The sequence below is a fragment of the Hippichthys cyanospilos genome, chromosome 9 (assembly GCF_059441005.1).
Source record: "Hippichthys cyanospilos isolate Australia breed blue-spotted pipefish chromosome 9, RoL_Hcya_1.0, whole genome shotgun sequence".
Classification (NCBI taxonomy): Eukaryota; Metazoa; Chordata; class Actinopteri; order Syngnathiformes; family Syngnathidae; genus Hippichthys; species Hippichthys cyanospilos.
The window spans coordinates 23195744-23207272 of NC_142377.1; the positions used below are offsets into that span (position 1 = coordinate 23195744).

Here is an 11529-nt window from a genome sequence, read left to right on the forward strand (position 1 = left end):
ATGTTCGTTCCGACAGCGTTAGCAATAGGTTGAGCGCATTAGCATCTTAGCAAGAAGTTGGCCATCTTAGCGCATCAGCTTGAAAGGAAGCACGTTAGCGTCCACCGCGTACCGGAAACTATTTCAAATTTCATCCGACGGGAAATAAAGGCACGCAAAAGAGTCTTGTAAATAATCGTCCGGCGTTCCGTCGCGCGACATTGCGCCATTTTGTTTGCGGCTATTTTGTCACATATGGCCACGCCTCGCGTTTCCCGTCGGCCCGTCCCCTCCATCCGTCGGCGCAAGCCTTTGTTCTCCGTAAAGAGCAAAGCAAAGCACCCGCTGACATCCCGCGCCGCGGGCTGACGTTGGATTGATTGTTTTCTTTCCTCCCCCCTTTCCCCGTTCAGATTAAGGTGGTGAAGGCGTTCCGGAGCTCGCTGTACGAAGGCCTGCAGAGTCCCGAGTCGCGCAGCTCCATCCACAGCTTCATGGCCCATCCCGAATTCGTCCCGCTGTCCGAGGAGGAGGCTCGCGTCCCGCCCATCCGGGAGTCGGGAGACGAGATCCAGACCCTCCCGGGAACCTCGTCGTCGTCCGTCGCCACCTCGTCCGCTTAGGCTTCCTCCTCGTCACCGCGCTCTTTCTTTTCCCGCTCTCGCTCGGCGGCGGGATCCCCTTCCGCATTTCGCGCACCTTTCCGTTGTTTGCTTTTGCTTTTGGTTCGTGGAAATTTGTCATGCCGTTAGCAGCGTGTGGCTAACGGCGACGAGTCACAAAATGCTCATTTTTTTAGCAGCGGAAATGCTTCGTGGCTGGGTTTTTGTGTTTCCGCGCGGGTCGTCAACACGCGGCTAGAAACGAGCGCTTGTTAGCATGCGGCTAACAACGAGACGAATACTCTTTTTTTCCCTCCCGCGCATTCCTCGTCCCCATGTTTTGCAACAAAAATTCCGCATCATCAGGTTATTGATGTTACTGGTGTTGTTAGCATGTGGCTAAAATAGCAAAAAAAAAACATGTTAGCTTGCGGCCAGCAAAATTGCGTATCATTCCGCGACACCCGCCCACGCAAGAATTCATTGTAGTCTAACACTCATTCCTGACATTCCGCACTTGGTTTCAATGTTGTTGTTTTTTTTTTGTTTTCAATTTTAGCAGTTTGTTAGCGCGTGGCTAAAAACAAACAAAAAAACAAGGTGTTAGCATGTGCCCGAAACAAAAAGTCAAGAAAATTCCTCGTCGTCCCGTAACGTGTACGGAAGAATTCCTCCTTGTTGTTTGTAAGATAGTCCAAAGCTCCAAATTCCCACTTTTGTGGTTTGTTTTTCTTCATTACTAAGTTGTTAGCATGTGGCGAAAAACAACAACAAAAAAAGTCAAAACACTAATTCCGCGCCTCAGAATTGCCGCCACTGTTTTTTTTTTTTTTTTCGTCTTTAGCAATGAAAATTCCTAGCGGTCAGTTAGCAGCATGTGGCTATTAAGACCAACACAGAGCGTGGGGAATGCAATGTTGTGACCATTAAAAAAAAAAAAAACTGCGGCAATTGCGAACGTACGCTTTTGCCGTAAGCTGAAATTTTTCGTTTTAGTTTTCAACTTGATTTTTCTTTGTCTTTGTCCATCGTGGAAGGAATGTTTTTTGCTGCGTCAGCATTCTCCAGTCTTCAAAGAAAGCCTTTTTCCCTTCTTAGCGTTCCTGTTTCTTTTGCTGTTTGCATGCGGAAAGATGGCGGTAGGCCATCCGATTGGAAAACGGCAGCAGGGACGGGGTAACGGGGGGGAGGGGCACGACGCGTTGAATCGGTGTCACTCGGCATGCTAACTCGGGAATGAATACTTGCGAATTGTGTTCCGGTGCTCCCTGACACGTCCGCTGCCTGTCTGCAAGTGTTGCAACTGGAAGCAACTGTTGATGACGGCTAGCGAGCTAGCGTGGCTGGTGCTAATTTTGCTAGGATGGAACGGAATGTCAACAATGAGCTAAGCGTTACCCATCAAACTAATTACGGCGATAGTCCAGCATGCGAGAGCGCTTGTTTGAACTCCTACATATTAGCATGCGAGCTAAACGTTTCGGCGTCTCACTTTAAAGTCGGCAAACGTTTTAGCGTACTGGCTTAGGCTTGCGCGGTAGTAAAGTCAGAGACGTTAGCATGCTAGTTACTGTCAGTCAGGCACTTTTAGTTACGTTGCGCTCGTTTGAACTCGGACACGTTAGCCGCACCGAGCCGTTTCGGAGTCAAAGCACGACAGCATGCTCATTGAGCCTCACTTAGTTCAAGGCGGACATTTTAGCACGTTTGCGTCCTTAAACAGGACCGCCTTAATTGAAGTCAAACTAAATACATTGCGCAGGTTTCGCGTCGGACATTTAAGAATGCTGGTTTCAAATCAAATGTTAGCATCGTAGCAAAATAAAGTTAGCCTGGCGTTTTCGGTCATTAGATATTTTAACTGCTCAAGTCATGTATCTGCTGTCAACATTTATGACAGTTAGCTAACATTTTTTTTTTGTTAGCCACATCACATTCGGAAAAGTTCATCAAACGTAACGCAATTCGATTGGTCCACTTAGTCGGTTCAAAAGTCTTAGCCACACCACGCTAGTTTAAAGCCTTTAAAGGTGCCGGCGCGCGACTTTTAAGTCAAGCGTTTGCTTGACCCTAACCCTATGACATGTTTAGCTAACATTTTTTTTTTTGTCCCTTTGCAACGTCACAATTTGATTGGTAGTTTAAGGTCATCAAACATAACACGCGTCGATTGGTCCTGTTCTTTTAGTTCAAAGTCTTAGCCACACCACGCCAGTTGAAATCCACGACGCACGTTGACACGCGGGTTTTACGAGAAGCGCGTTAAGCGACGACGCTCCAGCTTCCCATCCAACCACCTTAGCAACCGCGTTCAAGGGTTTAGGTCACCAAAACGGCTCGTCCGTTACTTTTGATTCAAAAACAGACTCGTTCAAAAGTCAGACAGCCACTTGTCAAATACGTTAGCATGCTCGTCTTACGTGAAACGTGCTCCACGCGGTGCCGCTTTTAAGTCATACGTGTTAGCATTGATACGCTAGTTCAAACTTGGATGTTGTAGCTTACTCCTTTGAAGTAACATTGGCAACATCGCGCCGGTTCCAAGTCAAACGCTCACAATGGTAGAAAGCCACGAAACAAGTTTCAAGTCGGCGGAATTGTGACGCCGGTTGGAAGCCATCGGGCGCGCCGGCTAGCGCGCCGCTCAGTCAAATGGCGTGGCGTCAGAGTTTCCCGCCTTCTAACGGGAAGCTGACGGGAACGCGGTCGGCCGTTGTTGCGCGCCGGCGGACAAAGTGTCCCGTGTGGTCTCGGTGATTTGATTTGTCAAACCGGGCGGACGCCAAGTCTAGTCCGGCGCGGAGAGAAGGACTCGTGCCGTGTTTGCGTCTTAAGTCGGATAGCTCTGCTTTTCTATGTGATACAGAGGAGCCATATTCATCAGAGCCAGGTGCCCCCCCCCCCCCCCCACCACCACCCCACCCCCGGACTTTCAGCCCATAATAAGCAAAAGAAAAAAAACAACTCCCGGTCTTCACTGCCGCCAGCGTCTTCAAGGACCTGTACTATGTTTACATGAAGAGATTCCCACTCACCCCCCCCCCCCCCCCCCCTCCCGACGGCAACGGGGGGCCTCTCTTTGCATGCGTTTCATATCAAGATGTGTTGCTCATTTTTTTACGACTCTTGTGTATTTTTATATTCGCGACTTTTGAATATTTTGGAGGACATGTAAGTCATCAGTGATGCTCCATCCATGGCATCTTTGTCTCTTTGATGTTGACGCCACGTGTGTCGCCATGGTTACCGCACTCACACACGCGGCCGTAGAGCGACTCGGTCAGAAGGCCCGCGTCGCGTTCCGGCGTCTGTCCGCTTCCCGCTTCAGGAGCCGACTTCAGTGTCGCCGCTGCGACCGGCGCGTTCTATACGTCGCCTTGACGACAGCACCCCGAAGATGTGCGCGCGCCATCGCAGTGGCCGCGACATCTCCCCGGTATACAAACTTTGTTCCGCATTGCCGTGGCAACAAGAAGAGTCACTGGGAACCGGCGCCAGCTTCGCCGTGGCAACCGAAGCGTCTCAAAGCAGCGCTGCCGTCTCCGAATTCCGAACAGCATCGCTACGGCGCCCCCGAGCATCTTCCGGACAGCATCGCTACGGCGACCCCGAGCATCTTCCGGACAGCATCGCTACGGCGACCCCGAGCATCTTGTACGGCATCGCTATGGCAACAGGAGCGTCTCGCCAAACGACGCCGCCGTCACCTTGTTGTTCGCGACGGCGCGCGGGCGTCTTGCCGAGCTGACGGCAACTTGAGGGGCGCCAAAGACCGTTGCCGTGGCAACAGAAGCATCTTGCCAAACAGCTTCTACGCGCCAGTAAGCATCTTTAATCATCTATCTGATCTCCAAACACATCGCCGTGGTGACCACATCTCGCGTCAAAGGGGTTGGATCCTGTGGCGGGAAAACCCGTTCGGCGGGCGGGGACTCCCGTGTGTTTTTTTTTTTTTTTTTTTTTTTTTTTGCCAAACCCCGCAGGGGGTACCATGTAAATAACACATTACATTAATCATCAAGACCTGGCATAGCTTTATAAAAAGAAAAAAAGTCCAGATTAACCCAGACCCGCCCACCTGGCCCTGCCCCGCCCCGCCCACCTGCCATACCAATCAAGGGCACCCCTCCCTCGTGTTGGACTTGCTTGCCTCTTCAAAAAAAAAAAAAAAAAAAACATCCGGATGAGACTGGAAAATTCCATGAACACTATCGATCCACATCCGGCACAGCAAAGAAACCTGCCTTTTCTCCAAAAAAAAAAAACTTTTCTATGTCACATCCATATATTTATATCTAGTATGTGTGTCTATACATATAAATATACATATATATATATATATATATATATTAGATGTAAATATATAGATACATACTCAGTTGATGGAAAAAAAGACTTGTTTTCCGTGCTAATGATGCTAACAATGCTAACAATGATGCGTGATGGTAGATTTTTTTTTTTTTTTTTTTTAATATGCGGCATAATCATCTGTGTGGCATGCATGACATGATATTACCTACCCACAATTTCTCCGTGGTTTTAAAAAGCAATATGTCCGACCTGGCGCACTTGGTCGAGTCGTGTTCCGTGTCGCTCCCAACCAACCTTTACTTCCCGCCCCCCCTCCCGACACACACGCACACATACACAAGGAAAAAAACAAAAACAAAAAAAACGCAAGCGCATTTGGGTCCAATTAAGTGTTGAATGTTCGATGTCGTGTGTTGTGCATGTTTTTCGTACGGAATGGAACGTCCCCAAAGTTGAGTGCTTTTCCCAAACGGCGAGGCCGTGTCCAAGTCCGAGGCTCAGCCAATGGCGTCGTTCCGCCAAAAGCCCCACGTGTCGCGCTCACTTACCGCACTAATCAACATTTACTTCAAACGTCCTCGCAATCATTAAAAATCCTCTATACATAATTTTCTGTTTGTTTTTTATTGGAAAAAACCCATGATCAGAATCGAAAAACTAAATGACTCAATACGTATTGAAAGAATGTCAAAGGATGAGCGTTTGGAAAGTTCAACGCTCCCTCCAAGTACGTCTCGTAAAAATAGGAATTTTTTGTTTGTTTTTTTGTTTGTTTGTTTCTGGAATGTATGTACTATATGTGTTCAAGCCCTAAAACTGTCAAAACTTACAATTTTCAGAATAATATTAGTCATTATATTCATTTATATAATCATTTAGTAATGGAAATAATCTGCAAACAAAATTGCATCAACCACTTATGTTACATGACCAGTGCTTCTCAACTATATTTTGCCAAGCCCCCAATAGGATAAGAGAAAACGTTTCATGCCCCCCCCCCCCCACTTGACACGCCGATAATTAAGAATATTTAATTGTATACGCATACCTAAGCCTGTATCCTTTTAACATTAACAAAAGTAAAGCAATACCAATCAACTTTGAAAAACACTATCATTTTTTAGTGTTTATGAGTTACAATTTAGTCTAAAACCGAAAAAAACCCAAGTGCATCACAGTGCCTGAACGTAAAAAAAAGATCATTTTTATTTTACCGCAATTAACCTTCACATGGCAGAAATAATGGATTTTCTGATTGAGATGTATTTTCTTGAGCTCGTGTTCTTTTAACCGCAAATAAAATTCAACCGTGAGGTCAAAATAACAATTGGAATTTACTCGACTAAAATTGTAGCTTGTAGCAAAGCTCCCCATCAACAAATGATGTTTGAATGACTTTGTTTTAAATGGCAGGGGGCGATATTTTACTGGAAAAAAGTTGTTTCATTATTCTTAATAGCGCTAAGCTAGCAGCGCTGACACCACAGCGAAACCGTCGACGCAACCTTCTCCAATCCCAACGGGCTTTCTCCATCGCACTGAACCAGTAAATATTTTGGACTAGATTTTGTTGGGCCTCCATTCCGTCTGGCCGTCGTTAGCGTCCGTTGTCGTCTTCCCTTTGGAAAGTGGCCGTTTCCCGCGCTGGCTTGCTAAGCTCAATTTCCAAATTGGCCAACGTGACCGCGGAACAATTGGGCCGGCGCGTGGCCGTTAGCTCGTCGCAGGCCTCTGCGGTGGCGCGTCGCCGCGTCCAAAGTGTTTGCGCCGCGTCTATTCTAGGTAGAAACATGGTCAATAACGATGTGCTAGCGTGCTCCACGATGTGACGCACTCGACGTTGACTAGCATGCTAAAGTAGCTAACTGGCACAATCGAGGCGGCTCCGTCGACGTATCCGGCACTACGTTCAAACGGGCACGCGCAACTAACCGACGGCGACGTTTTGGCGTTTGTTTCAAACGATCTCGTCCGACGGACGCGTCGCGTTTGGCTAGCGACGCGCGTTCAATGTTGTGCGCAGTTACTCGACCTTTCCGGTCTATGTGAAACCTCTCCAAAACTTTTTGTTTGTTTTTTCGGGAAAGCTTTCGGGTCGCTAGCGTGTTTACGTAACAGGGTGGAAAGCGACAAAGGCGGCGTCGGGTTGAATTAGGCGCGATCCAAACAAGAACGAATGGACGTCACTTCCGTATTTGCTCGTTTCCCGTTCGTGTCCGGCGCGAGTCCGCGTTTGGCCACTTGTCGTTTGCTTTGATCTATGCAAGACGGCCGCGCGCGTCCCTCTCGCGCGTAGGTCCCGGCATAGGACGGCGGCGCGTCCGCTCCGGCTCCCGCGCAAGCGCGCAAGCGCGCTGGGCTTTTCTTTGCTTTTTTTCTCCCGCGTTCTTTCTTCCTCTGATGTTGTCACGTCGGTCGGACAAAAACAAGATGGCCGGGCGACCGACTTGTCCCGTACGCGTCCATGTATTATATATAAATATCTATACGAATCTATCAGCAGAAAATAAAGCCATTGGAATTTGAAGCAGAGGCGTGAGTTGTTGTTTTGTCTTTGCTCTCTCCGGCCCGGGGAAGGCGAGTCCAAACGACGACGCCTAGGAAAAAGGCGCTTCATTTCTTCCGTGCTAGTTTTTGCAGGTGTAACGCCTAAGTCGGATGACTCAAGTAAAGTTTTACAAATGTCTTTTTTTGACATTGTAGCTGGTAGTCCGTGTTATGAAGGAGGTATAAAGGCGACTGGTGTTTCCACGACGTTTTGTCTGAGAGGTATTGATCGCGAAAGTCCGAATCTCGAAAGTCCGGGGTTGAAGATGGACGAATGGATTGGGATGGCATTAGTCGCGCCCCCCCTCGTTCGTTGCCGGGAGTCAAACGCGCACCCGTTAAGTAGCGATCCACTTACGCGCGACCTCCTCCGCGTGCCATTGACGGCGCCTCCAAACCCTTTTGACACGCGCCTGCGATTACGCCCACTCGCCCCCCCCCCCCACCCCCCACCCCGAACGACGCCCCAAATGACATTCCGGCGGGAGGGCAACCCGTCCGAGCCGGAGGGCCGGGTCGTCACGGCGACCCGTCGCTCGGACTTCATTAGCCGCCGGCGTCTCCGGGCCGCAAACGCGCGGCACTTTCATCACGGCCGGACGCGCGCGCGTCCACGAATTAGTCACGTCCCTTCGCCGTCGCTTCTCTATAGATGAAGGCGCACAATAGGCAAATCGATGCGAGCTCATCCTCCTTTTTGCGCACGCAAAGCGGAGCTGGGATCTCATGCGCGCGCGCAAGGCAGCTTTATAAAAGGTCCGGAGGGGGACACGAGTCCGTCTTCGGCGGAGGGGGACACGAGTCCGTTTTGGGCAGAGGAGACGCTCTCTCTCATCGTCATGTGAGTACACTTTGACCGCACGCGCGCACACGCACCGCTGAAAAAGTAGAAGGAAAAAAAAAAACGAGATTCAAGTTCGGACGGGACTTTTTGTTTGCTTCAGTTTCGGAAATCGGGAAGGTTGACGTTTGGAAGAGTTGGGCCAGTCAACATTTTCAAGACTTTAGACAGTGGCGCACATATGAATGCCCGCGACCAATGGAAAACAACTTCAAGTGTTTTGCTCCTTATTTTTCTCTTTTAGAGTTACCAGTAACGTGTTGTTCTTTTTATTCCGCAGACAATTTGGATGTTTTTTTTTTTTTTATCCCGCATTCCCACTCTCTTCTTATCTTTGTGAAATCTATACAGCTAAAAATATGCAAAAAAATGCATTTTGTCTCCCTTTCCAAATCATGTTTTAAAGTTCAACTTTGAATGACAATGAGCTTTTATAAAACAGTTTTTTATCATCCAAAAACATATGCACATTTCTCAAATGTTTATATTATTGCAAACGTATTTTAGACACCTAAATGATTCAGAAAATGTTAAAAAATTGCGATTTATTTTTTCCATATTATTCTTATTTTTCTTTTCTTGCAAAATAACCTTTTCAATACTTCACAAAATGTTAAACAAACTTTGCATTATTTTTTCCACACATTTTTCTTATTTAATAAAACAAATGCATTTCCCTTTTAATTGAACAGAAATATTTTAAAATACAAGATTGAAGTGATAAAGTAAGCTTTAGCTGTTTCTTTTGTGTGTTTCCAGTTGAACGAGGTCGCTCATATTGACATTGACTTACTATGCTATTGAGTTATTATTTGAGTTATTATTACTTTGAGTATTACTATATAGTGATTGAAAAAGTTTGAAAATATGTCATTAATTGGGGTGCGCCTTATAGTGCGGAAAATACAGTACTCGCAGTTAGGTCAAGCATCATCGAGATAACGGGGAAAACCATGTCAATATTTGGATGTTTTCTGCCGTCAGAAGATGCATCTGCGCGAGACAGGAGTGCAGCGGCAGCTGGCGCTCTTGCTGCTCCTGCTGCTGTTCCCCGCCGGACTCTGCGATCAGAACCAGAGGTGACGCCCCCAATATCCATCTCGAGCGCCTGCGCTTTGCGAGCGGCGGGGAAAAACAACAAGTCTGAAGCGAGGGTCGGCGTTCGGGGCGGGCTGCTCGGGAGCGCCTCGTTGTCGCCTTCGCGCCCCCGTTTTTACGGAGGGGGCGCTCCGGCCTCGGCCGACGAGCGATCGGGGGCCGGCCTCGCCTCGCCGTCGGCCCCCCTCAAAATGCCGGCCCCCGCAATTCAAAACAGGCGGCTCTTCATTCGCGGAAGGAAGGGACACGAATCCGTATGCCGTCTTTAGACGAGTGTGGCTAGCTTAGGGCATTTGTTTTTTTTCGTTCTGGGAATCCAGCGGGGGGAAAACATTGAAAATAAATAACAATATTACCGCCGCACGCAAGCAAATCCCCCTTTCAGTGAATTTGACACGGGGGGAAAAATGAAAATAAATCTCGACCATAACGCTGGGGATCGCCAAATACCAAGACCCCTTTCTGTGATCGCGGCACGGAAAAAATTGGCTGGTCAGACGTAACGGGGGGGGGGCACATCCGGCGCCGCGCGTTGGCGGGGAAAGGTAAAGCGAAGTTCGGGCTTGACTTGTGCCGGCAGTCGGCGAGCGGTGGCCGAGCACCAGCTGATGCACGACCGCGGCCGCAACATCCAGAGCCTCAAGCGCCTCATCTGGCTGTCGGGCGCCATGGAGGGCCTGCACACGGCCCAGGCCCGCTCGCCGCCCCGGGAGGCCCCCGAGGGCGACCCGCGCGCCGCCTTGGCGCACCGCCTCCTGGCCAACTTCTTCGGCGACCCCTACCCGGCCCGGCCCGAGGCCTGAAGGCGCCCGGCTCCTCGCCGCCGCCGTTTGAAAAAGTCTTCACACCCCCAAGGTTTCCCTCGCCGCCGTTTGAAAAAGTCTACACACCCCCAAGGTTTCCCTCGCCGCCGTTTGAAAAAGTCTACACACCCCCAAGGTTTCCCTCGCCGCCGTTTGAAAAAGTCTACACACCCCCAAGGTTTCCCTCGCCGCCTTCATCCTGTGCCGCCCGCCCGCCCGCCCGCGAGGGAAAGGATGGATTTCGGAGAGGCTGAGCGCACTTGCGCAAGTGTGCGCACCCTCTCCGAGCGCATTCTGGAATCAGCCGGATGGAAACGGGACAGCGTGCGACTTTCCATCCGAAACCTTGGCTCCGAAGAAGAAGGGAGCGCGGGACATAACCCGCGAAGCCAAGCCGCTGGGGGTCTCCTTCTTTTGCCCTCTTTCATGTATTCGCAAACAAAAAAAGTTGGTTTTGGATCAAAATTGGGGGGGGGTTGAACTTTGGTGCCAAACCCCAAATTGCAAACCAAGCTTTTGGCTTATTTGTTTGGATTGATACAAGGCAACATTTTGGCTTCGACCCATGAGCCCAAAAGGTTCCCGTTTGAGCCCGCAATTTTAGAGATGCGGCTATTCAAACTCGCTTTATCGCTTCCGTCGTTACAAATGCGACAGGTTATTGACGAGCGATTGAACTGCGAATTACGTTGACGACGAATCCCCCCCTTTCCCACGCGAGAGCGGAGGCGCGCGCGACGTATGTGTTGAACCCAAAGCAGGACATTTGTTCCTTTTCCGGCCCAAATATAACCAATTGGTGGCGATGAAAACAAAACAAGCAAAACAAGCAAAACAAGCAAAACAAGCAAAACAAACAAAACAAACAAAACGTCACGTCGTTGGGCCGTCGCCATCAAATATTTCCTATTACGTAGCGTTGTCGGATGGTCTCTAATAACGGAAGGTGGTTTTGTATCAAGCGTGTGAAAGCGCTACTGGACTTTGAAGGTTTATGTGAATTTCCGTGTATTTTTGGTGGCGTTCCGTCTGCATGTGAACAGGAAGACCTTTTCCGTGAAAACATCCCTCGTCATTTTCACTTTACCGAGAAATTGTGTGTATATATATATATTTCTATGTAAGGTTATTATGTGTTGAAATAAAAATGAAAAAAGATTTGGATCGGCCCTCTGCATCCATAAGAGAAGCCGCCGTTGCGATTTCACGCTTTGACGGCGGTGTCAAATTGCCAAAGGCGTCTCTTTCATTCAATTGTCTGTTTTTCGAAAAAAAAACACGGGGGGACAAATGCGACGATTGCCGCCACCTTTCAGCTCCTCCGAGCGTTGATCGCGTGAGACGGTAA

General features: G+C 49.0%; 2 protein-coding genes across 7 annotated transcripts in view; both read left to right on the forward strand.

Moving 5' to 3' along the window:
* Positions 1–7419, forward strand: part of LOC148419595 (plasma membrane calcium-transporting ATPase 1-like) — a 48679-nt gene extending 41260 nt beyond the window's left edge. For 4 of the 5 annotated variants that reach the window (XM_088424120.1, XM_088424124.1, XM_088424121.1 and 1 more), the window contains one exon: positions 393–533. In XM_088424120.1, coding sequence (XP_088280246.1) covers positions 393–397 — 5 coding nt within the window. In that variant the 3' untranslated portion in view covers positions 398–533. Of the gene's footprint in view, positions 1–392 lie in introns of all 5 variants that reach the window. The other variant, XM_088424123.1, reaches the window with a different exon arrangement.
* Positions 7420–7933: 514 nt separating this feature from the next.
* On the forward strand, positions 7934–11271 carry pth4 (parathyroid hormone 4). 2 transcript variants are annotated; one of them, XR_015866636.1, is made up of 4 exons: positions 7934–8280; positions 9265–9359; positions 9959–10233; positions 10318–11271. XR_015866636.1 is itself a non-coding variant. In XM_088423903.1 (3 exons), the coding sequence occupies exons 1-3, from the start codon at positions 8092–8094 to the stop codon at positions 10179–10181; spliced, it is 507 nt and encodes a 168-aa protein (XP_088280029.1). In that variant the 5' UTR covers positions 7934–8091; the 3' UTR covers positions 10182–11271. The 2 variants fall into 2 exon arrangements, 1 of the variants encoding a protein (XP_088280029.1); XM_088423903.1 differs by having other exon boundaries at positions 9959–11271.
* The last annotated feature ends 258 nt before the right edge of the window (positions 11272–11529 follow it).

Bases quoted from the DNA above. Each gene is read 5' to 3' on its own strand.
- pth4 (XM_088423903.1), top strand. From the start codon at position 8,092: ATGAAGGCGCACAATAGGCAAATCGATGCGAGCTCATCCTCCTTTTTG. The intron at 8,281-9,264 runs GTGAGTACACTT...TTCTGCCGTCAG, and splicing joins ACGCTCTCTCTCATCGTCAT to AAGATGCATCTGCGCGAGAC. The intron at 9,360-9,958 runs GTGACGCCCCCA...TTGTGCCGGCAG, and splicing joins CTCTGCGATCAGAACCAGAG to TCGGCGAGCGGTGGCCGAGC.